The sequence below is a fragment of the Lepisosteus oculatus genome, chromosome 7, assembly GCF_040954835.1.
Source record: "Lepisosteus oculatus isolate fLepOcu1 chromosome 7, fLepOcu1.hap2, whole genome shotgun sequence".
Classification (NCBI taxonomy): domain Eukaryota; kingdom Metazoa; phylum Chordata; class Actinopteri; order Semionotiformes; family Lepisosteidae; genus Lepisosteus; species Lepisosteus oculatus.
The window spans coordinates 48,041,656-48,064,923 of record NC_090702.1 but is presented as its reverse complement, the minus strand read 5'-3'; the positions used below and the strand labels follow the sequence as shown (position 1 = coordinate 48,064,923).

The following is a 23,268-nucleotide window of genomic DNA, read 5'->3' as shown; positions in this document are numbered from 1 at the left end:
TGTTGGTTTAGTTTATGTCAATTTTTGAGTCAGTCTCAATCCATGATCTCAAGTTTGAGGTACGCCTTAAACTTTATTTGGTGACAGAAGCATATGGTGCTTTAGCAGTACTGCATTAGTTTAAAAAGGGCATGTAATCTTTTATAACAGGAAAGCAATGTGATATTCATTTGTGTGTATTATTTCTTAACGCATTTTGTTAACTAAGGAAATGTAAAATATTTTTACAATCAGCATGTGCAATTAAACACAGACCCGTTTAATATTCTCTGCTTCTGCACAGCGATTTCATTTATTTCTTGACGTTGTGGTAAAGTGGGGGGGTTGGGTCAGAAATGGATTCTGTGTGGTGTGTTGTTAAGTTATTACAGCAACTGCCTGTGATGCAATAGATTCCGCTTCGGTACTTTTTTTTTAGAGGCAAGACATCAAAGGAGCTTTTAGAATTGAAAAACGTTAAGTGGGCCGATGGGCCTTCTCTGATATGCAACTGTTATTTATTTCAGATACATAGCTGTTGTTCTTTATTTTGAAGGAAATACGACTTTTTTGCAAGCAAAAGGCACGAGGCGGGATGCACGCACACACACACTCTCACACCAGGGCCAGTTTTCCAAGAAGTATGTCTGGACTATGGGAGGAACCCCACATGGACAAACCCCCCAGTTCCCTCGTGAGGCTTATTCCCACAGTAGAGCACCTGATCTCTCTTCGCCTCACCCGGCTTTGAGCAGGAGGAGACAGGAGCTGTAGCTTAAGCCTCACTTGTCCCTTCAGGCGCTGTTTCTCAGTGTGGCTCCTCAACAGAGCCCTCTGGGGGTCTTGACATACAAGCGACGCAGAAAGCGGGACACAGACAAGTGACACGAGTTCTGGCAGACTGGCTTTTAGACGTCAGGCAGGGCCTGGCGCAGATGGCGCTGCATAAAACTTATCCAATGCTGAAAAGAGAAGAAGAGAAACAACGTTTTGGCCTTCTCTGGGCGTAGATCTTCTCATGACTTATGTTTGTGTTCTATACGTACGAGTGTCCTGAGGTAATACATTATTGATTTTGGTTGTGTGTGTGGGGGGGGGGGTGCTCATTTTCATGTGGCTGGACTCCATACATCTACAGATCAGAATAATAAGTGCAGTAGTCTAATCTAATTGGTTTCAGTCGTTCAGAACACTATCCTTCAATCGCAGAAGGATGGCCAGAGCCCTCCCCACCTTCATCAGCTGTCTATCTAATCACCTCAGTCACCAGGTGCTTCTGATGGACTTTGACTAGAAACAATGGTCTTATCTGTCTGGAGGACTCCTGTCCTTTCAGCTAAGACCCAGATATAGGCTGCAGGGGAGGCAGGGCGACATGGAACACAACCCCCCCTCCCAAACCTGGCTAATCACAGAGCCAGGGGGTCCTTGCTGAGTTGATCATAGTGATTAATGCCAGCTAGCTGTAGGGAGGAGCATGGCATTCAACAGGTCTGGACCGCAGTGAGTGAATTAAAACATACCTCTTCGATTCACCGAAGAACTATCAAGCTGACCAGCGTGAAAGCCCCTTTTCCTGCCCACGTTCAGTTCATTGCCTTCAGGGAGTGCTGGATCAGCAACACGAATGGGGTGAGAGGAGCACGCAGCTGACTTCCAGTTCAATAACGTGGATGTTTGTGGCAGCAGTAACAAAATTCACTTCTACACCATCTAAACATTTCGGTAACAGTTTGACAGCTTAGTAAGTAAGGGTGGGGCGGTGGGGCCGTGGTTAGTATAGCTGCCTCGCAGTGCTGGGGCCCTGGGCGCAATGCCAGGAGTGCTGTCTGTGTGGAGTTTGCATGTTCTCCCTGTGTTTGTGTGAGCTTCCTCTAGGTGCTCTGGTTTCCCCCCACAGTCCAAAGACATACTGGTAGGATAATAGGCTTTAGAGAAAATTGGTCGTGGTGTGCATGTGTATGTCCTGCAATATATGGGCGCCCTGTCCAGGGTGTAACTCACCTTGTGCCCAGTGCTTGCTGGGATTGGCTGCAGCTCTCCGGCAACCCTGAATTGGATGAAGTTAGAAAGAGGATGGCCGGATAGATCAGTAAATAAAGCATGCTTATTAAACACTGTGTGAACTATATGGTTTTGTACCCAAATTGAAGAGTACTTTTTGAAGAATTTGGAGAAACAGTTCACGACGTCATGAAAATGTCATTTTGCTTCTTGAGCCAAGAACTACAGCCACGTTCCTCTTTCTGAGAGAATGTTTCATGGGCCACAAGGCGCTGCAACATCAGGGAGGCCTGGAATGGAGTGAGCTGGACCTGGTTTAAACCAACAATGATTAAACAGACAATAACAGGCCCTTGCAGGCACAGATAAGAATTCCTTTGTCTGAGACACATAAGAGACAGGCTTGGCTGCAGTCAGTACTGGGGGAGACAGGCAAGGACATTCAGGCGGAGAGCTGGAAGAGGACAGGCCTGCCAGTGGACACCATCCCTAGAGCTGCATCGCAGAGGTAAGAGAAATTTCCCATTACCTGCTTAAACATTCCAACATCCTCAGCTCTGGTCCTCAAGGGGCCAGAGTCCAGCGCGTTCTAGACGTCTGATTCAGAGATTTTTTTGTTCTAGACCAGGGGAAAAAAAGTTACTCTAACTTGGTTCATGTAGGTATCATGAAGAGAGTTTGTTTTCCATGAAGGAGCACTCCAGTCTGTGTGGGGTTTAGTAGTAGCACTGGGTGGGGAAGGATGAGTTACCTCCACATGCAGTAGAAAACAAATCGTCTGTAAAGTGTGAACTGGGAGTGGTGCGAGAAGAGTTCAAAATCTGTGTGCAACGGAAGGGGACTCTTCTTTCTCCAGTGACAGGGAAACCTCTTTCACTCTTTGCAGAGAGGCATTCCACTGCAGAAATGAGGACGGCCATCTTCCTCGCACTCGTCTCATGTAAGTCAGAGAATCCTGAATGTATTTCGGCAAGGTCTGCGTGCGGGACTGACACAGGGGTCAACATCGCCACTGTTTAATGTTGCGAAAGGGTCCCGGAGGTCAAGGGCTCAGACACTGCAGTGAGAGCCCCAGCTGTGCTCCAGAGAAACTAAACACCCAGGAGACATAAACCCCTAGGTGTCCTGCCCTGTGTAGCCCAGGCCCTGGAGCGCAGGGTTTAGAAACTGTCCTACAGAGAGCATGTGAGAAAGGTTACAGACGAGAGGCCATTCAGCCCATTAATCTGGCCTGGGTTGGGCTGTAGGGTTACTGAATTCCTGAACGTCAAGTAAGGAAGGTGAGCAGACTGGTCACTTACTTACAATCTCAGCTTGCTATCTGAGGAATGATGCTTATTGTTCTAAGATGGCCGTTAAACTAATTAGTAAATACTAATGATCATTAATAATAATAATTGCTTACACTTGTATAGAGCTTTTCTGGACACTCCAGTCAAAGTGCTTTACAGGTAATGGGGGCTCCCCTCCACCAGCTCTCAGTGGGGAGGAGAACAGAGTGATGAAGCCAGTTCACAGCTGGGGATTATTGGGAGGCCATGATTGGTAAGGGCCAATGGGAAATTTGGCCAGGACGCCAGGGTTACACCCCTACACTTTTTGAGAAACACCCTGGGATTTTAAATGACCACAGAGAGTCAGGACCTCGGTTTTACATCTCATCTGAAGGACAGCGCCTGTTTACAGTACAGTGTCCCCGTCACTATACTGGGGCATCAGGACCCACATGGACCACAGGTTGAGCGCCCCCTACTGGCCCCACTAACACCACTTCCAGCAGCAACCTCATCTTTCCCAGGAGTCTCCCCTCCAGGTACTGACCAGGCTCAACCCTGCTGAGCTCCAGTGGGCTGCCAGGTGGGAGCTGCAGGGTGATACGGCTAACTGACATCTGTTGCCTTTGCCGCCTGTCCGGTGAGATGACACCCGTCTGAAGCTCATGTTGCCCTGCAGGGGCGGTCGCTGGGAGAATGCACCATGCGGAAGAGGGAGGCTCGTTCAGGTTCTCTGGAGCGCAGGGATCCACTTCGACGGCCACGCGTATTGTCTGGACACGCAACGGCCAGGTCTGTGTAGAGTATCGTCCAGGGGAGCGAGTGGGGGCGTCCCCCTGCGACCCTCGTGTCTCCAGCTTCAGTCCTGCTGACTTCTCCTTCACTCTGACGGCCCTGACCACAGGCGACAGCGGCACCTACTGCCTGCGTCTCGGCTCCCAACACGCACTGTGCCAGAACCTCACAGTTCACGGTAAGCTCCGTCCTCTGACCACAGCATCTCTGCATGTCCAGAAGACCTGTTTTAGGGATTGATGTGAAGTGTAGACAGCTTACTTTGTCTGTTTGATTGGGCTTGTGTTATTGTTTGTGTGTAGAGACCATTTGTGCAGATGTTTCACGGTTCTGTGATCCTGTGTTTTATTTTTGACTGGGTTTCATTCTGTGTGGAGTCTGCATGTCTTTACAGGTACACTGGTTTGGTTCCACCTCCTGAAGATGTACATAGGTTCTGTAGCTTCTACAGAGAGGACTGTTAGTATGTGGTGTGGATGTAGTGTACTCTGTGCTGCAGGAGGGCTGTACTCTGTGCTTTCTGTTGCAGGGAGGTGCTCGCTGTGCTCTGTGTTGCAGGAGGTCTGTGCTCACTGTCATCTGTGTTGGAGGAGTTCTGTGCTCACTGTGCTCTGTGTCGCAGGAGTTCTGTGCTCACTGTGCTCTGTGTTGCAGGAGGATTGTGCTCAGTGTGCTCTGTGTTGCAGGAGGATTGTGCTCAGTGTGCTCTGTGTTGCAGGAGGGTTGTGCTCATTGTGCTCTGTGTTGCAAGAAGTCTGTGCTCGCTGTGCCCTGTGTTGCAGTAGGGTTGTGCTCATTGTGCTCTGTGTTGCAGGAGGGCTGTGCTCAGTGTGCTCTGTGTTCAGGAGGGTTGTGTTCAGTGTGCTCTGTGTTGCAGTAGGGTTGTGCTCACTGTGCTCTGTGTTGCAGGAGGGCTGCGCTCGCTGTGCCCTGTGTTCAGGAGGGCGGTGCTCAGTGTGCTCTGTGTTGCAGGAGGGTTGTGCTCAGTGTGCTCCGTGTTGCAGTAGGGTTGTGCTCCGTGTGCTCTGTGTTCAGGAGGGCGGTGCTCAGTCTGCTGTGTGTTGCAGGAGGGTTGTGCTCTACCTGTGTTGTAGTAGGGTTGTGCTCAGTGTGCTCTGTGTTCAGGAGGGCTGTGCTCAGTGTGCTCTGTGTTGCAGGAAGGCTGTGCTCACTGTGACCTGTGTTGCAGTAAGGTTGTGCTCAGTGTGCTCTGTGTTCAGGAGGGCTGTGCTCACTGTGACCTATGTTGCAGTAAGGTTGTGCTCAGTGTGCTCTGTGTTCAGGAGGGCTGTGCTCAGTGTGCTCTGTGTTGCAGGAAGGCTGTGCTCACTGTGACCTGTGTTGCAGTAAGGTTGTGCTCAGTGTGCTCTGTGTTCAGGAGGGCTGTTTTCACTGTGACCTGTGTTGCACTAAGGTTGTGCTCAGTGTGCTCTTTGTTGCAGGAGGGCTGTGCTCACTGTGCTCTGTGTTGCAGGACGGTGCTCAGACAAGGCTGCAGGCTGTGCTCAATGTGCAGCCCTGGATCCCAAGCTGGGCTGTGTGTGGTGTGGAAGCACCTGTATCCACAGAGAGCTCTGCCGACAGGAACAGCAGCACTGCTCACTTCCTCATGTCCCTGCAGTGAGTGGCACTGTGTGTCTGTCTGATCGCCCGTTCCTGTTTCCGCAGATTTCAGTCCCTGGAGGGTATGCTTACAGTCCCAAGTTATTTGTACAGTATATACAGTGGGCTCAAGAAATATTGGCGCCCCTGATAAAGCTCAACAGAAAAGGCAAACAGCACAAATAAACATCTGTATTTTATGGCCCCAAATGGGAAACTGCAATCTTTTATTCCTAATATTTTTTTCTCCAAATTATGGGGAGGATTCCAGTTATTTGGGGAGGAGCTTCAGTTTTCTTCAGAAGTGGGGTGCTGGGCTGTCGATAGCGGCCGAGAGGAAGGTCTCCACTACTGTGTTTGTTTCTGCACAGGCCAGCTGGAGGCACGTGGCAGCTGTGGCCAGAGTGATCTGGCCCCTGTTCGGCTGGGTGGCTGTCCTCCTCGCCCTGGCCCTCCTCTCCTCCTGCTGCGGCTGGACGTAAGCACACGGCCGTACCGTCCCCTGTCTACACCATCGCCTCACCCCCCCCCCTGCTTCCTGCACGCTGGCCAGTTGGGGCTCTGGTCATCTCCTGTTTCAGTCCTGCAGTGTACCAAGTGTCCGGGGCCAAGTGACTCCTGGCCATGTCTTTCTCAACAGGACAGAGGATGTGGTATACAACGATCCCAGTAATTCTGGTTAATAATGATAAGAGACATGCTATAGCTACAGCCCGAGGGCAAAGAGTCATTTTTGCTCCTTGGGGATCTTGTGAAGAGGCAATGACTGCTTTTTAAAGTTGGGTATGTTGTTGAAAAATCAGACTGGAGTTATGGAGTGTTAAGAATACAGGATTTTTCATGGAGCGTCTACCCTATTTAGGTGTATCTAGGCCCATCTTGCTCATTGGGTAGTTATTAACTAATTTATCCAATGGCCTTATTCAGCCATTTCTCAGAAGTAGCCAGGTTATCAGCTTTAGCGATTTGTCTTGTTTCCATAGATAAGATAGGATAAGATCACTTTATTGGCCATATTGGCCACAATTTATTCTATTAGGAATTTTTCAGCATGTGTAAGCTGCAAAGGAGCAAGTAAAGGCTTCTTCCACGCTGAAAAGAGAAGAAATGATTAACTTTTACTGGTTCCTTTACAAGAAATGTAAAAACCAGATAGGAAGACAGTACACTCGTGCTCATTTACAGTACAGTAGTTACATTGTTACAGTTGTTAGTAAATGCGCAATCATTAGGTGCTGTCCTATAGTACTGTATATACACTTAACACACACAAGCCTTTATTATAGAAAAGCTTTGATAGAAATTCTAGAGGGTGCTCATATAGCAAGGAATTACTGTATTCCTAATTTGGTATCATCTGCAAATTTACTGTTCTGGAATGTAGAACATTGATATAAATTAGGAAGAGCAGTGGTCCTAGTACAGATCCTTGAGGTACTCCACTAGTTACATCTCCACAGTTTGGGTATTTACCCCATTACCTGTACCCTCTGGTTTCCATTTATTAACCCATTCTCAGTCCAGACACTGGCATTTCCCCCCAAGCCAACAATCTGACTTTCATGAGACACCTTCTGAAAAAATCAAACTACATCATGTTATACTGTATGTCCTGTGTGTGTCCAGTACTGCTGCTGCCTGTTCAAACAATGGTAACAGGTTGGTTAGGCAAGAGCTACTCTTTCTAAATCCATACTCATTATCCCCAGGGATATTACTGCCACGTAGGTATGTCTCTAGTTTTGTTCTAATAGAAGGAAACAGCACTTCCAGCCACAAGACTTTTCAAAGCTTCTTCTGCCCCTGAGTAACGTGGCTGCAAGACACAAACCTGCCAGGGGGCGACGTGTGTATGGCATTGGGCAGGAGATGTCTTTACATTTTGTCACAGTCTGAAAAATGTGGAGTCCATTTTGTGCTGTGTTGAAAGTTTCTGAACCTCCTCCCGTTTGCTGGTAGGATCTATTATTCTGTTACGTTACATGTAATTAATATGTTACATTCTCTTACATTATTCTGTTAAAGAGAAATGTAAACCAGCTCAGTAAAAACAAAAACAACCCAACATCTGTGTGTTTTTACAGGGTTTACATGTTTAGAACCCTGCAGGCCTGTGGAGGAAGACCAGCAGAGAGAGCAGCCGGCACCCAGATGAAGACAACACTGGAAACGTCAAAATGCGACTCCACAACACAGAGTGGCTGCAGAACGTCTATGTGCTAATGTTAGATTCTGCACAGGGAGACGGTTCACAAGTCACCCTTCCATTTTCTAACTGCTTCTTCATGCTCGGGGTCGCAGGGGGAGCCAGAGACTCTCACAGCAACGACAGGAACAAGGGGGGGGTACACACTCTGGACAGGATGCCAGTCTCGCCCAGGGCGCACACACCCACAGGGCCAGGTTTCCCAGCAGCCTGTTGCCCTACCAGCTTATCTTTGGACTGCAGGAGGAAACCCACCTGAACACGGGGAGAACACACAGAAAAACAGAAACCTTTTCTCCTCTTTAGAAACCATTTAGTCAGCTCTTCTCAAACCTGTTTGTTCTTCATCTGAGCTGCAGTACTGAGTCGGTAGAAATACTGTGCTGTAATGGCTCTTCCAGAGGTAATTACTCATTACTAAAGTAGAACCAGATAAACGGACTGTAAGAATATAGATTTATACTGATTTACAAAATCGTAAATGTAAACAATCACGTTTCTGTAAGGCATTAATCCACTGTTTAGTGTTGAGATTGTGTGCTGCTAATAGTATTCAGAAAATTGAACATTTTAGCAATATTACTGTTTACCAGACGTTACCTTTCACCTTTAATTAAAAACACATTAACCACTCTGCTTTGATCGCAGTAGCACAATGCGTCAGAGGGTTGCTGGGTGCTGAGCTGAGAGCCCACAGGTGCCGACAGGGGTTTCTGTGCAATAAACTGGCTCTGAGGGGGACTGCAGCAGAGGCGGGCACAGTGGGGCTGTACTTGCAGGCTTGGCACGCACCAGGGTGTCAGGAAAACAGGTTCTACTTCTCCCTGGTCGACAACACACCTGAGCACCCAACCAAACACACAAACCTCCTGCCCATCTGGGAGTTTACCTGGCAGTGAAAACTGAAGGAGGAGACGCACAGGGTTTTCTACGCCATAAGGAGGAGGCAATATAAATCCCCAGAAAAAACTAGTTGTGAATATTTGAAAGCATAATCCAACCCACTGCACTGTATGGCAGTGAAGCGTGGGTTCATCACAGAGCAGGATCACACTAAATGGGACGAACCCCTGCACACAGAGCTCAGAGTAAAACATTCTCCCCATCCAGAGAAAAACACCAAACCATGCATGCAGGGCTGAATTAAGCCATTACCCACTGCTAATCAATACACAGGAGACCGCAATAACATTTTGGCTACATCTGAAAAACTAACCAGTTAACTTAATTAAGAGATTTAAATGAACAATAAAGGGTTGCCATTTTGTGGCAATTTCTACAAAGCAAAAAATCCTCACTGTTGAGGGGAGACCAGCTCAACTCCATTTTCACTTTTGGTAGTGATCGACTTTGCTTTTACAATTCATTGTTGCTTCCAGAACTTCACCTCCCAGTGTAGATCTGAGGGGAATCGCAGCGCTATGTTGATATTTCTGTTGGAAAGAATCGGCAATAATGAAAGCATTTCAAACCAAAATTAAAGTAAAATGCACACAATAACTTGTAAAACCTCCCATTTACACCAGAAAAACAGACGATTTCTAGTTTTGGACAGCACCATAGTCTGAGATTCAGGTAACAAAACGTCCAGTGAGGTGAAGCAGCCCATTACACTGTAACCAAGCAGGCTTGTGAACACGGCTCTTTTAATCCAATAGAAATGTTGCTATCGCCTCGAAGCAGAGAAATAAGTCCTGTCAACTCTGAATGCAGATCACGTTGAACATCTCCTCGCACAACCTGGACCTATCTGCTTATACATTCGCATTAAACGTCTTCATTACAGGGACCCGTGAGCAGGAAGAGCTGCATCACGTTGCAATTCTCGTGAATTCTCAACAACACGGCGACTGTACTGTACTTTCACGGAATCCCCCGATTTCAATTCTGAATTTCTTTTTTGCGATTCAAGCAATTGATTCCGTTAGTGAAATCCTCATAACCGGTCTGTGGAAGCGGGAGTGCTGTTCCCGTTAACCCAGTCCTGGTGGCGGACGGTCCGCCCATCTACGGGAGTCCTGCCTCTGCTCTGGGAGAAGCTCATAAGCTGATCACGAAGCCAATTCAGGACTGAAAACCTCTTGCCAAACAGGCCATCCTACATTTGGGGGACCTTCACTTGAAACCCCCTTACAGTCTGGTGGGGGAATGGGACAGAGGGAGGGAATTGGGGACAAAGGTTTGGAAGACAAGCAAAGACAGTGGAAAGGAGAGGGAACAATCCTACCCCCAAAAGAAACAGAACACACCAACACCTCATTTACAAAAAACTCTTTATATAAAATATGAATACAGATGTTTACAGTGAGCCCAGTCCCCCTACCACCCCCCCCACCCCAACGATGTGTACGATCCAGAGAGGAGAGAGTGCGTCGGGGTCACAACTCCACTCGAAATGCTCTCATACAGCCAACTGGGGTCCCCGTGACCCTCCTCACCAACACCAGGGTCCCCAGTTTAAACCGGCCAGCAGCTCAGATTGAAGACGAGAGCAGCAAGCCTGAACACGAACACTCCCAAAGGCTCAAGTCAAGATGTCCGCAGGGCATCCGATATTTATCAGACCTGAAGGATACGTGGCTTTAGTTAACAAGAGGTAGCTCTGACCTGCACTCACTCTAAAAAAAAAGTGTACAATATCACAATATAGGAGCGAAGCAGCTGACACCGTCTCTCAGCGAGGCAAGCTCACCTCAGACACCTCGTCTCTCGGCCACAAGCAAACCAGCAGCAGAGGTCAGAGGCAGCTGCAGCCTGGTTAAGCTGGGCCAGAAGTACTGTTCTTTCAGCCCAGCTGTTGGACTGCAGGGCACACAAACCCAAGAGTGAAACTTCTCCACCTCCCATCCAGGCGACTGCAAGATTGCAGCACACCGACAGATGGACTTTGAAAACCTTGAGAAGAAAATAATGTGAAATAAAACCCTCCAAATCTTCAAACTTTTTACATGCTATTTGCACACTTAGACACACAGGTCACAGGTCTCCCACTCTCCCTTGCAGTTCCAGGTTTGCCCACCAGAGGGCCCACCTCCCCAGAACTGAAAGCGCAGTGAAGGGCAGTGGGGGAAAGATCGGGGCGCCCAGTTTAATCCCTGTGGATGGACAGGCTTGGCGGTTTGATCCAGGGCCGTCCAATCCTGGCTTCGAAAGGCCAGAATGTGTCTCTAGCTTTTCCAGGGTGGTCCCAGAAACTGAAAAACTCAGTTAAGAGCCTGTAGAGACACTGGCCCAGCAGAGGAGCAGGACTGGAGGGCCCTGGCTTGATTAATTGAATTTAATTAAGGAGCTGGTGGGACTGAAGGCCAGTAGCGACGCAGTCTTGGTATTTCTGTGCCCCGTCTGGACACCCGGCCAGTCTGCAGCCCTCACTGACTGGAGGTGTGGCCCTGTGTCAACGCAGCAGGGCGAACGTGTAAAAACCCCAGAGGCACGGCTCTCGCATTCCCCCCTGGACAGCAAGACCCTCCAATTCCTGCCCCAGCTGGGACTGCCAGGCTGAAGCGGTACACCGGCCCCGACAGACGCTGCACGCTCTCCCAGACTGACACTCGCCAACAGGCCCTCAAGCGCAGGCCTCACAGACTGCCCGGGTCCGTTCTGTTCTTTCAGCCTGCCAGAGTGGTCTGGAATTCTTGTCTCCAGAGAGCTCGCAGCCTGAATCCGAGCTGTACAAACAGCATGTGTGTGTTTTTTTTTTTTTAAAGACTTCTCCACCCAGACACAGACCCGCCATCAGTGCGCGGCGTGACATCAGCTGAAAGATGGTTTTGGACCAGTCCTCAGCTCCAGCCTGTGGCTCCCGAGAAGACTCCTCAACGCCAGCTCGCCGAGACCGCGACGCCACAGGCAGACCAACATCAAAGCTCGCTGACCCACAGCGAGACAGACGGACTGGTGGACGGAGGAATGTGGACCGGACGGACAGCTGTGGCGCCGCGTGGAGTACTCCTCTCCGGCTCCCTCAGAGCGAGGTCTCCCGGGACTCTGGCGCCGTGGGCTGGAAGGACAGGATCTCTGTGAAGGTGTGGCCTGGAGAGAGAGAGAGAGAGAGCGCGACACAGGGATGAGAGAAAGAACAGGCTGCAGGAGTCCCCCTCCTCCACTCTCCCTCCCCCCGCCCTCCTCCTCCACTCCCTCCCCTCCAGTCCCCCGCCCTCCTCCTCCTCCACTCTCCCTCCCCTCCAGTCCCCCGCCCTCCTCCTCCTCCACTCTCCCTCCCCTCCAGTCCCCCGCCCTCCTCCTCCTCCTCCTCCCTCCCCTCCAGTCCCCCGCCCTCCTCATCCTCCTCCTCCCTCCACTCTTCCTCTCCCCCGCCCTCCTCCTCCTCCTCCTCCCTCCACTCTTCCTCTCCCCCACCCTCCTCCTCCTCCTCCCTCCACTCTTCCTCTCCCCCACCCTCCTCCTCCTCCTCCCTCCATTCTTCCTCTCCCCCACCCTCCTCCTCCTCCTCCCTCCACTCTTCCTCCTCCTCCACTCTTCCTCTCCCCCGCCCTCCTCCTCCTCCTCCCTCCACTCTTCCTCTCCCCCACCCTCCTCCTCCTCCTCCCTCCACTCTTCCTCTCCCCCGCCCTCCTCCTCCTCCTCCCTCCACTCTTCCTCTCCCCCGCCCTCCTCCTCCTCCTCCCTCCACTCTTCCTCTCCCCCGCCCTCCTCCTCCTCCTCCCTCCACTCTTCCTCTCCCCCGCCCTCCTCCTCCTCCTCCCTCCACTCTTCCTCTCCCCCGCCCTCCTCCTCCTCCTCCTCCACTCTTCCTCTCCCCCGCCCCCGCCCTCCTCCTCCACTCTTCCTCTCCCCTGCCCTCCTCCTCCTCCTCCCTCCACTCTTCCTCTCCCCCGCCCTCCTCCTCCTCCCCCTCCTCCCTCCACTCTTCCTCTCCCCCGCCCTCCACTCTTCCTCCCCTCCAGTCCCCCGCCCTCCTCCTCCTCACGTTTCCACTGCTCCAGCGGCAGCTCTGCGTTGTCCAGGGAGTTGTCAAAGGGCTGGGCCTCCGTCTCCTCCTCCGGCTCGCGGAAGTCGGCGAAGTAGGGGTGACCCAGGGCCTCGGCCGCGCTGATGCGGCGCTCGGGGTCCAGCACCAGCATCTGCTCCAGGATGGAGACGGCTGCCGGGGAGCCCAGGAACACGTCACACTTGCTCACACTTGCTCACACTTGCTCACACTTGCTCACACTTGCTCACACTTGCTCACACTTGCTCACACTTGCTCACACACGCCCCCAGCAGGGTCACGTAGGCTGCGCAGGTGCCACCCCTGTGGGTGCTGCGGGTGCTCAATATTTTGTTGTTAAAGCAGAGGGGTGCATGTGTTCGGGACGACCGCCCCTCCGCAGTGCTCGAGTAATTATCAGGTCTTGTCCCGGATCCCACAGTCTGTCTCTCCGACTGATCGCCCATTCCGATTCAGCCCGGCTGTCGATGAGCGAGGCCATTGTAACGAAACCCCACTGTGTATCCCATTCTACAGAAACTCCACCACTCTCTCCAACTATCTCCCCCGTATGCACACAGACGCCCCACCGCCTGGGGAAGCACCCAGTGTTTGACCGTCTGAACTGAACAGAGCACAGATTGTAAACAGTCTGGGTGGCCCTGCTCAAAATTCAGACGGTGGCAGTGCAGCACAAGGGCATTTGTGCTACACAGATACACGCTCCTAGCAAACATCTGGTGTTATTTAGAGAACTTTCAGCCCATTCATTACCTTGGGGGTTAGCCGAGCTGAACAGGGCCTGCAGGTCTTTCTTCTGCACCTTGGGGAGACTCTTGATGTAGTTTTTGGCCTGAGGAGAGAAGGGGAGCAGGGTTGAGAGTCTGAAGCACCAGTGCAGGTCGTGTTCCAGAGTCACCTTGCTCTGGCCGCTTCAGAGCTCGGGAGCGAAGCAGGGCCGGGCCTCAGAGACCTCAGAAGGAAAGAATCAGATGGCACCAGTATCGAGACCTGGCACACTGTGCTGGAGGAAACAGTCCCTCAGATGAGGTATTAAACCAGTGTTCGACGGCCCGGACACCACTCTTTAGAGTACTGCTTCTAAAGAGTAGGGGCATTAACCCCAGTATATAATCCACTCTGGTCCTGCCCAGTCTGGTCTCCCAGAGGTTCCCCTCACGTCTCCCGATGGGCTGTGCAGCAGGGCTGCAGGTGCCGAATGGCCGCCCCGCGTCACCCGGTTGGCGCAGGAGGCAGTGGGTCCCCTGGTGTATGGGGGGCCGCTCTTCGGGGTCCTTCGGGAGAGAGTGCGTCTCACCCATGCAGTAACCCTGCCGTCTCCGCGTCTCTGGAGCTTATGAAGCCAACCCACGTGCTGAAAACTGCTCTTCGGAGCAACAGTGCAAAACTGGACCATGGAGAATAACCCCCATGTACTACAGCAGCACACACAAGAGGGCGCCACATCTTCCGATGTCCCCCCCCAGACACACTCGGGTATACAGTGATATCAGTTCTTTTTTGGGCGTGTTGTCTTCATCAATGGGAACACATTCCTATGCCCCATTCGTAGGTACAATAAATATAATTTCTCCATAGTGTTCATGTTTCACAACACTTGTTTGAACAGAACAGCTAATGGTCAATATCCCGTGTATCTTCACTGCAACTCACTTCCTGGCTCTGCAGTTTGCCGACGAAGTCCTGGGTGGGCGTGCCCGTGACCTTCATTATTTCTGTCAGCTGGTCCAAGTCTGCGGTGCTAGAGTCAAGGGTCAAAGGTCACAGCACTGAACACGTCTCCAGCACGAAGTTCTAGCGACAAGCACGCAGAGCAGACAGTACAGTCAACAACGCACTCGGCGCTATACGAGAGAGCAGAGCACGGCAGCAGTCAACAGCTTAAAGGATACGATCGTTGCCCTTGAAGAGGGGTTTTCCTGAGATCATCTCCGCCATGATACAACCCACTGACCAGATATCCACTGGAGAGAAAGGGGGGAAGGAGGGGTTAGAGACGTGAGCCTGATCGCTGCAGTACGACTGCCCGCCCCTCTCTTCAGCGTGTTTAGGGCACGCCTGTCCGTCTGTGTTACCTGTCTGCGTGTAGTGCATCCAGTTCAGAATGACCTCCGGCGCCCTGTACCAGCGGGTCACCACGTAGCCCGTCATCTCGCTGTCCGTCTGCCGAGCCAACCCAAAATCCAGGATCTGGGGGGAGGGGAGAGGTTTGGGAATTCTGCAGGGGTTAAATCACACTGTTGTGGCCACTGGCGGCAGCAGGTGTGGAGGTGGAAAAAGGGGCCGAGACAGAAAACGGACACGGCCGGGCGGAGGCACCCCAGAGCGTCTCACCTTCAGCTCGCAGTCCTGGTTGACGGCCAGGTTCCCCGGTTTGAGATCCTGTGGGGGGGGAGAGAACAGCAGGTCAGGTACCAGGACAGCTACACGCACACAGAGCAACAGAACGAGCTGCGCATCCAGCCCTGCCGCTGCAGACGGCGAGCGCCGAGCGAGAGGCCCTGCCGGCGTCCGTCCTCTGTCGGACAGCGAGCCCACGACCCCACGACCCCCGCAGAGCTGCTCTCCGTCTGCAACGGCTGGACCTCCCTCCCACAGTGCGGCGCCCGCCCTGAAAACACTTGGGTCTCCATTGGGCATACAGAGCAAAACCAGGACAGAAAATCACTGTGATCAGTTGCCTGTAAGCATCACTACAAAATGTCCCCCGGAGCCTTTTTAAACCTGTGCCCTGCAGGCTGGTGCCGAGCTAGTGCTCCGCGGACAGCTGAACAAAATCTCCCCGCGATACCCCCCCCGCCCCACTCACCCTGTGGATGATTCCTGCCGAGTGGATGTACTGTGGAGGGAAAGGGACACTGTTAAAGGAACCTGCATGAACGATGGGCATCTGGGCACACACTGCCTGTCTTATTCTACCCAGTGACCGCAGACGCAGACGCACACGCAGACGCACACGCAGACGCACACGCAGACGCACACGCAGACGCACACGCACACGCACACGCAGACTGGACCGACCTTGAGCCCCTTCAGAATCTGGTAGACCAGGAACTGCACGCGCTCCTCGGACAGCCGGTCCATCTTCATCAGCTTCCCCAGGTCAGTGCCCATGAAGGGCATCACCAGGTAGCTAGGAGAGAGGGAAGCAGGTTGTACGTGCTGCTGTGCTTTTATGAGGAATGGTTTTTAGTCGGACGTCATTTCAAATGTTAACGCACAAGCAATCATCTCACTATGGGACTTCAGTCCCAGAGGACTAGCATGGCACGTTTTCATTATAACCTGGTTCTATACCAAAAAACGGTCATTGTAGTCTTAAATCTGGTGTCCTCCTTCCTGATCCCGGAGGGCTGGTGTCCCTGCGGATCTTCCAGGTCTCTTTGAAGCAGCAGCACGTCAAGAGCTGGGAGGAGCTGTTAAACTGGTCCAGTTGAGCCAATTATGAGCCGGTTCAGGTGGTCAAGCACCCAGCTGGACTGACACACCGACCCTCCAGGACCAGGACTGGGGACTTGCCTCTTATCTCAAAAACCCGCAGGAACACCAGCCTCCCAGAACTGGAACCCTGAACACCACGAGGAAGAGCAGAAGTTCCCAAGCTGTGCGACTAAAGCAAGTTCCACCCCCCCCTGTGAAATCTAGACCATGTAACTCTCTCTCTCAGGGCAGGGGCTTGGCCTCCTGGCACAGCGGAGCTATCTGGGGTCTCGGCTGGCACGACGCCGAACCCGAGAGCCCGCGAGCGACAGGGAGAGCCCCACAAGGGCAGCAGCTCGCCCGTGTCTGGAGAAGCGCGCCGTGTGAGGCGGGAGCCGTCCACACTGCCCATCAAGACCCCCACATCTGCGGAAGGGCCAACAGAGCGCCAGCGTATGGGGTTAAAAAGCACAGAACTTAAATCAAGAGACGCTGGGTTAAAATTTCACAATGCGCAGGAAAATCTAGTTTCGAATACCGAGTACAGGTGGGGCCTCCCCATAAAAAAAAAAAGAGGTTACTACAGTGAGAACTCAACCAAGTGCCCGAAATCCTTGGGGAGTACACACTGCAGAACAGGAGACACTTCTTTATGCAAAGAGTTGTGGGAGTATGGAACAATCTACACAGCCACGTTGTTGAAACCAACACCCTGTTTTCTTTCAAGAAAGATCTGTAAGCTTTCCAACGGCCTGAAGACCCGTGGACAAATCTCACTGTGGGAACCTGGGGACACTCACAAGTCCTGGAATCTGTCCAGAGAGATGTCTGGAGTGAACACATCCAGCAGGCCAATCACCTGTGGGGAGACAGAGAGAAGAGTCACTGTCCCGCTCAGCACGGGGAGTAACACCACATCACACCTGCCCCCCTACCCACTGGCTAGGGTGAAGAGACCCTTCCAGTCACCACCCACTTTTCATTACCCACAGCTCTCCAGGACTGGCTAATCAAGCAGTGAGTTCTTCCAAAGGCATGGCTGAAGAGAGTGGAGGAAAAACACAGGACAGGAGCACAGAGCAAGCAGGGTCACCAATGAGATCTTCCCTCTCCTTGCCAGTTCATAGGGAAGACTATATTTCTCCATGGGTGGCATGGTGCTACTGCCGTGGGTAAGTATTTCTGCCTCACAGTACCGGGCTCCTGGTTCAATACCTGGGGTGCTGTCCGTGTGGACAAAAATATACTAGTAGGTTAAGTGGCTTCTGGGACAACTGGCCCTGGTGTGAGAGCGTGTTTGGGCTGTGCGTGTCCTGCGATGGGCTGGGAGTACCCTGCCTTGTGCCCACTGCTTGCTGGGATAGGCTCCGGCCCCCTTGCAGCCCTGAGGTGGATGAAAACGGGAGGCTCGGAGAGAGCCGTACTCACGTTGTCGTGCTTCATGTGCTTGAGCAGCTTCAGCTCCCTGTAGGCCCGCTTGGCGAAGAGCTCGGACTGGAAGGGCCGGTACAGCTTCTTGATGGCCACGCGCGTCCCGGTCCGCCGGTCCCCGGCCGAGCTGCAAGGGGCAGAGCCGCAGAGGGACCGTCACACACCCGGCGGCCCGCGGGAGGGCGAGAACAGGCCCGTGAGACACCCACAGTGCAGGGCAGCGGAGGTATCCGGGCCAGGAACCGCTGTCTCGGCGCGCGCCGGCGGCGGAGGAGCAGCGCACGGCCGTTGGCGCGGACAAGCGGGAAGGAGAAGGAACACCTCCTTCCAGACGCGGAGCCCGGGGGCGGCTCCACGGCCGAAACACTGTGCTTTGGCAACTACTCCGCGCCGAGTGAGCCAGGGATTAATAACAGGTCAGAGATTAATAACACAGCCCCATTAATCCCCCTCTCTGAACTGGCTTCATCACTCTGCTCTCCACCCCCATTAATAACTGATGTGTGGGGAGTGTACTGGAGCACTATGGCTGCCGTCACATCATCCAGGTGGGGCTGCACACTGGTGGTGGTGGAGGGGAGCCCCCATTACCTGTAAAGCGCTTTGAGTGGAGTGTCCAGAAAAGCGCTATATAAGTGTAAGCAATTATTATTATTATAATTATTGTTTTAAGCAGCTGAGGGCACGCAGACTTAACGCTCTGGAAACAGAACACCAACGAAGGCCTCGAAAATGTTATTAAAACTCGTAAAACTTACAGAGCTCTAATGAACCTATACTATCTGGTTATGTATGGTGGGGATACCGCACTCTTGTTCTTACCAGTAGGAACTTCACAAGAACTCCTTGTTAACTACTTTTGACCCCCAGAAAGTAGTTGATTCACACCTGTTGATTCTCCCAACCTGAGCGAAGGTGCGACAGATAAGCGATGTGTGAATGACCTTTCCTGCGGGCAGGGCGGGTGACGTCACCGGCCTGGCGTTGCCGGGAACCGGCGGTGTTTGACCGATCAGATCGTCGAGCGCATTGCTGCGACGCCGCAGTTTGAAAACGGGTTGCTTCAGGAAATTTCGCAGCCCCTTGTGGTCTTGTCCTACTTCCGAGTGCTTTTATAGCTCCGCGTGGTGGGTGAACGACGCTCGGGGGCTTGTAAAAGTGCACTCGTGTTTTTTTTACCCTCCCTTCCACTGAGCCGAAAGGGAGACGTTTAAGGACACCCTGCCTCCACCGGGCCAAGTTATTAACCACACCTCCTCCTCCGCTTGCAAGTCCTGACAGAGAGGAGCAGGGGAGTGCCAGACGGACACTCGGCAGCTAGCGTTCATTTCCTAACCCGGAAGACAACTGGTTTTCCACCGTCCACTCGGGCACGACTGTACAAACTTCTGCCTGTGCTCTGCACAGACACGGAGAGGCTGAAATAGACCGTGCTTTCGTGGCTCGGTGCGGGCGTCTGAAACACCCGGACCTGCACGGTCGCTTCGCTCAGATGTGAGCTGCTAGGCAGGGGAGGCAGCCGAGAGGCTGCCGGAGAGATGAGAGAGAGCGAAAGGAGGAAGTAAGAACGCAAATATACATTGCGGGCTGAGCAAATAGACCGGCTCGGGCTTTCTATTGTTCCCTTGCTAATTCAGACTCGGCGCCCTCCTTCTCCTGTGTCTGCGCGTCCCCGAAACCGGCGAGACAACTCCACAAACTCCGTGGGCGGCCGCCCCGCGGGACAAACTGGCGACAGATGTGTTTCTATGAACCCCAGGCGAGCCTCACCACACAGTGCCGTACGCCCCCGTGCCCACGGGCTTCAGCTCCCGGTACCGCTCGGGCACTTCCCACACCGTCTTGTTCACGTCCTGCCGGTAGTATCCGGGTCTGGTCCGGGTCGTCATTCTCCGACCGGTGAAGAAGCCGAGCTTGACCGCACGCCGGTCCCTCCGATGCGCTCTCTCTCTCTCTCTGTCGCTCGCAGCCTCCGGAGCGCAGCGCCCCTCTCTCTCTTCCCCCGTCACTCAGTCAGCGAGTGCGGCGTGTGCGTGTGCGTGTGTGTGTTTGTCTATCTGGTCGCCCTCCCGTCTCCACGATCCCCTCCTCTCAGAGACGCTCTTCCTGTATTGCGCGCTCGGCTCTGCGCCTCCGCGGCGCACAGGTCTGTTGCCCCAAACAGACTCGTGTTTCTTTTTCCCTCGCCCCCGGTAAGAGGGCAGGTGTGATCCGCACCGTCTGACGGGAACTCACCCTGGAGCCGGAATGAGAAACATTCCTCACACGCACACGCCTTGAAAGTACTGAAACGAGGCTAGTACACACATCATCCTCAAGCTCTTGGTATGTAGTACAAGCTATTCAGTTCCAAAGGCCACAACCCACCTGAATCAATTAGCGCATCCACGGACTTTAAACCAGAAACCTGCTTCCTCCTTGCGTTATCTGACTCCTTACCTCCAGCCACCTAAGACACCACTTAACCTTTTACTATAAATCCTAACGTTGTTTAGTTGCCTTTTTTGTGCTCCTCCGCATTGCGCAAGATGAAAAGGAAGTATCAACAACACAGACTTCAAACTTCGCTTCTCTCATTTTATTTGTAGAGTTTGATGTCTTGGCGTCGTGTACATTGGGCAACGCGCTGCTCTCGCCTATATTACAACCATAACCCCACCAGCCAGGCCTTTTCCAAGTTACAGGATTTCAAAACTAAAGCTTTCGCATTTTCTTTTTTGACCTCTACAGGGTTTACTGATCCACCTGTTTTTTTTTTAACTTATCTGTAAACTTGTGTAGTTACTAACTGTACAAGAACATAGATTATGGGTACACCTTAAGCAGAGCAGTGGATACAGATCGCTCTGGCGCCCTCACTAATTACTCCCCCAGGATAACACCAAAGCCTTCTTTTCTCCATGAGGAATCCCAAAGCACCTTACATAAAGGAGAGAACCCAGATCATCCAGCCCTGGGTAACACACAGCAGCCACACCGCACAGCTGGCCAGGGAGAGAAATTGTGTGAGCAGAGGGCCTCTGACAGGCCGCCTTGCTCTTAGGCCAGCAGCATGGAGCCTCACTGTCCTGTCACTGATGTGGGCACTGGGTCTGCCGGCACTTTCAGCAGCAGTACGGGTGGCAGATCTGAAACGATCTCTCAGATGGACCAGTCTGATGTGTCGGTCCTGCTCTGGTGTGGTCACTCGAGGGCGACTGGATCTTGGATGGTCATCTGTCCTGCCGGTCTGCTGAAACCTTCTCTGCAGTCGGGACACAGTGGAGCGACTCACTCCATAGTGTCTGGCAACGCTGGCACATGACATGCCTGCCTGCAGCATGCCAATGGCCCTCTCCCTTGCTTCTGGTGACATTCGAGCCATTATGGAATGCACAGAAAACTGACTAAGTCTGCCCTTTTTCTTGCAGTGACCTAAGCTTTGAATTAAGGCCTTTTTAAAGGTGACCTGATCAGGCATTGTTCCACCTGGACCTCGCTGGGTAAAACTGCACCTAACGAGCTTTCGTGTGATTGGCAAGCTGCAATGCCTCACTGCACAAGCTGTATTGCTGGTCAGAGGGCTTAAAACAAATTGACAACGTTTTGTGAAAGTACATAACCTATAGCTATAGTATTCTCATTCCAGAAAATGTTGCGTTTTTTTCCATCATTATATATATACACTATATGTTTACTTGCTCTTTTGAATTATTTTTTATCATTGTAATAAGCACAGTCAATAAAAAATATACCTGTGCCTCTTATGAATACACAAACTCTTTATTTCATGTGTCATAAACATACTGCATCAAATTTGCTAAAACATACAAAACACAAACCCATTATAAGCAGTGGACCTACCCCTATAGGGCACCATTGCTATTCCTGAATCTCGAACCCATGTAATATTTAACTATTTGTGCATTTCATCGTCATTACGGGGAAAGTCCAGTAGTTCTGATTTTACAGACTGTTTCGGTCCGTTAAAGCGAAGCTCATCATACCAAGGATGTACTGTATTGATAACCCTCAGTCACAACTTTTTACAACAGTGTTGCACAAGGCTGAAATGTCTGAAAACGCCTGGGATCCACACAAAGAAAAGACAGCAAGTGAGAGGTGGAGGGCACTCGGCCCATCTTGCTCATGTGGTAGTTCGGTGGTTAAGTGAATCTAAAATGAATGCCAGATCTTTTTTGGAGGAGCCCAGCAGTTGGGCCTGATTCACCTGACTGTTCACAACTCTGTGTGAAGAAGTGTTTCCTCCTCTCTGTCCTATATTAATTCCCTTTTAGAATCCCGACTGTAAATCCCTTGTTCCTTGTTGCCCTATTGAGTGTGAAACAGTACCCTGGACTCTGTACCCCTTAGGATCTTGTATGCTTGGTTTAGATCCGTTCTGGATTGAAGAGATTAACTGCAGCTCCTTTAATCTGCCCATATACAGCCATACCGTGTCACAAGGACACATTATTGTTGCTCCTCTTGTTGCCAACTCTTTCTAAGGCTATAATATCCTTTTTGATGGTGGACTGAACACTATACTTTGTCTCAGATCTTACAATTTCACCGCCAGGCTTGGACCAGCAGTGAAAACATGATTATTGGCACAGTCAAATGAAATGTATGCTAATGGCAATTTGATTTTCAGATCAAGAGGTTAATATGAGGCAAAAGTATAGAGTTTCCAATTTTGTTTCAGAGTATTATTTAGCATACAGGTTTAGCCATGTTGGAACAATGGCATTTATTATGTTAAAACTCCCCATCTCAGACAAGTGTAAGTACTGGGACAAATGCCTGATGGATGTTTCCGTTCTACTTGTTAAAACGCAGTGGAGCTGTCAATGTATATCCTTGGTTCCAGTCTTCCGGGTTTACTTTTTGGACCTGCCCCTTGAGTTAAACCAAGATGAAGACCAGGGAGTTGTCACCTCAAGCAACAGTGAAGATGAGATCAGAAAATTCCATCTACAACCAACACGTTGACTGCCCCACCAGGGGAAACAACACACTTGACCTTGTTTATACTAATGTACCCGGTGCTTACAAAGCAGTACCTCACCCCCCTCTTGGACAATCTGACCACATCTCCCTGTTCCTACTCCCAGCCTACAGACGACTTCTCAAACGCACCAAGGCTCCAGTTATAACTGTAAAAACATGGACCAAAGAGGCAGAATCAATGCTTCGGGACTGTTTCGAGTGCACAGACTGGAGTGTGTTCAAAGATGCAGCCTCCCATGGATCCCACACCAATATTGACATGTATGCATCAGCAGCCACTAGCTACATCAGCAAATGTGCTGATGATGTGGTGAGCGTTAAAAAGATACGCAAACTCCTGAATCAAAAACCTTGGATGAACACTGAGATCCGCTCCCTGCTCAAAGCCAGTGATGCAGCCTTCAAATCTGGCAATGAGGAAGAACTGAGAGGGGCTAGGAAAAAATTAAGAGCTGGCATAAAATCTGCCAAGAAACAGTACAAATCCCAGATAGAACACCACTACAACACCAACACCCACGACACATGTGGCAAGCACTCTAAAGAGAGCGGGCATTGCGAAATCAACAGTATGAAATGTCTTGAATTACTCCTAGAGGAGTAAGCAATCAGCGGAG

The 23,268-nt window shown here is 51.5% G+C and overlaps 2 protein-coding genes across 3 annotated transcripts; one reads left to right on the top strand and one right to left on the bottom strand.

The window, feature by feature from the left end:
* The first annotated feature begins 1,662 nt into the window (after positions 1–1,662).
* Positions 1,663–8,814, top strand: LOC107077987 (uncharacterized). Its single transcript, XM_069192632.1, has 6 exons — positions 1,663–2,491; positions 2,870–2,923; positions 3,937–4,230; positions 5,527–5,672; positions 6,026–6,132; positions 7,739–8,814. Exons 2-6 carry the CDS (start codon positions 2,890–2,892, stop codon positions 7,875–7,877), a joined length of 720 nt encoding a protein of 239 aa, XP_069048733.1. The 5' UTR covers positions 1,663–2,491; positions 2,870–2,889; the 3' UTR covers positions 7,878–8,814.
* A 1,305-nt stretch (positions 8,815–10,119) lies between these two features.
* On the bottom strand, positions 10,120–19,972 carry LOC102695733 (mitogen-activated protein kinase 12-like). Of its 2 annotated transcripts, XM_069192627.1 has the most exons (12): positions 19,433–19,957; positions 17,660–17,789; positions 17,032–17,090; positions 15,833–15,944; positions 15,621–15,650; positions 15,146–15,193; positions 14,887–15,001; positions 14,704–14,775; positions 14,465–14,544; positions 13,565–13,643; positions 12,791–12,964; positions 10,120–11,892 (listed from the first exon to the last, which is right to left on the bottom strand). In XM_069192627.1, exons 1-12 carry the CDS (start codon positions 19,549–19,551, stop codon positions 11,825–11,827), a joined length of 1,086 nt encoding a protein of 361 aa, XP_069048728.1. In that variant the 5' UTR covers positions 19,552–19,957; the 3' UTR covers positions 10,120–11,824. The 2 variants fall into 2 exon arrangements, with proteins under 2 accessions (XP_069048728.1, XP_069048727.1); XM_069192626.1 differs by having other exon boundaries at positions 14,704–15,001; positions 19,433–19,972.
* Between the last annotated feature and the right edge of the window lie 3,296 nt (positions 19,973–23,268).

Excerpts from the sequence above, each read along its gene's own strand:
- LOC102695733 (XM_069192626.1), bottom strand. The coding sequence starts at position 19,551 with ATGACGACCCGGACCAGACCCGGATACTACCGGCAGGACGTGAACAAG. Across the intron at positions 17,790-19,432 it reads GGGGCGTACGGCACTGTGTG|CTCGGCCGGGGACCGGCGGA; the intron begins GTGAGGCTCGCC and ends TGCCCCTTGCAG. Across the intron at positions 15,002-15,145 it reads ACCAGGACTGCGAGCTGAAG|ATCCTGGATTTTGGGTTGGC; the intron begins GTGAGACGCTCT and ends CCCTCCCCCCAG.
- LOC107077987 (XM_069192632.1), top strand. The coding sequence starts at position 2,890 with ATGAGGACGGCCATCTTCCTCGCACTCGTCTCAT. Across the intron at positions 4,231-5,526 it reads CCAGAACCTCACAGTTCACG|GACGGTGCTCAGACAAGGCT; the intron begins GTAAGCTCCGTC and ends TCTGTGTTGCAG. Across the intron at positions 6,133-7,738 it reads TCCTCCTGCTGCGGCTGGAC|GGTTTACATGTTTAGAACCC; the intron begins GTAAGCACACGG and ends GTGTTTTTACAG.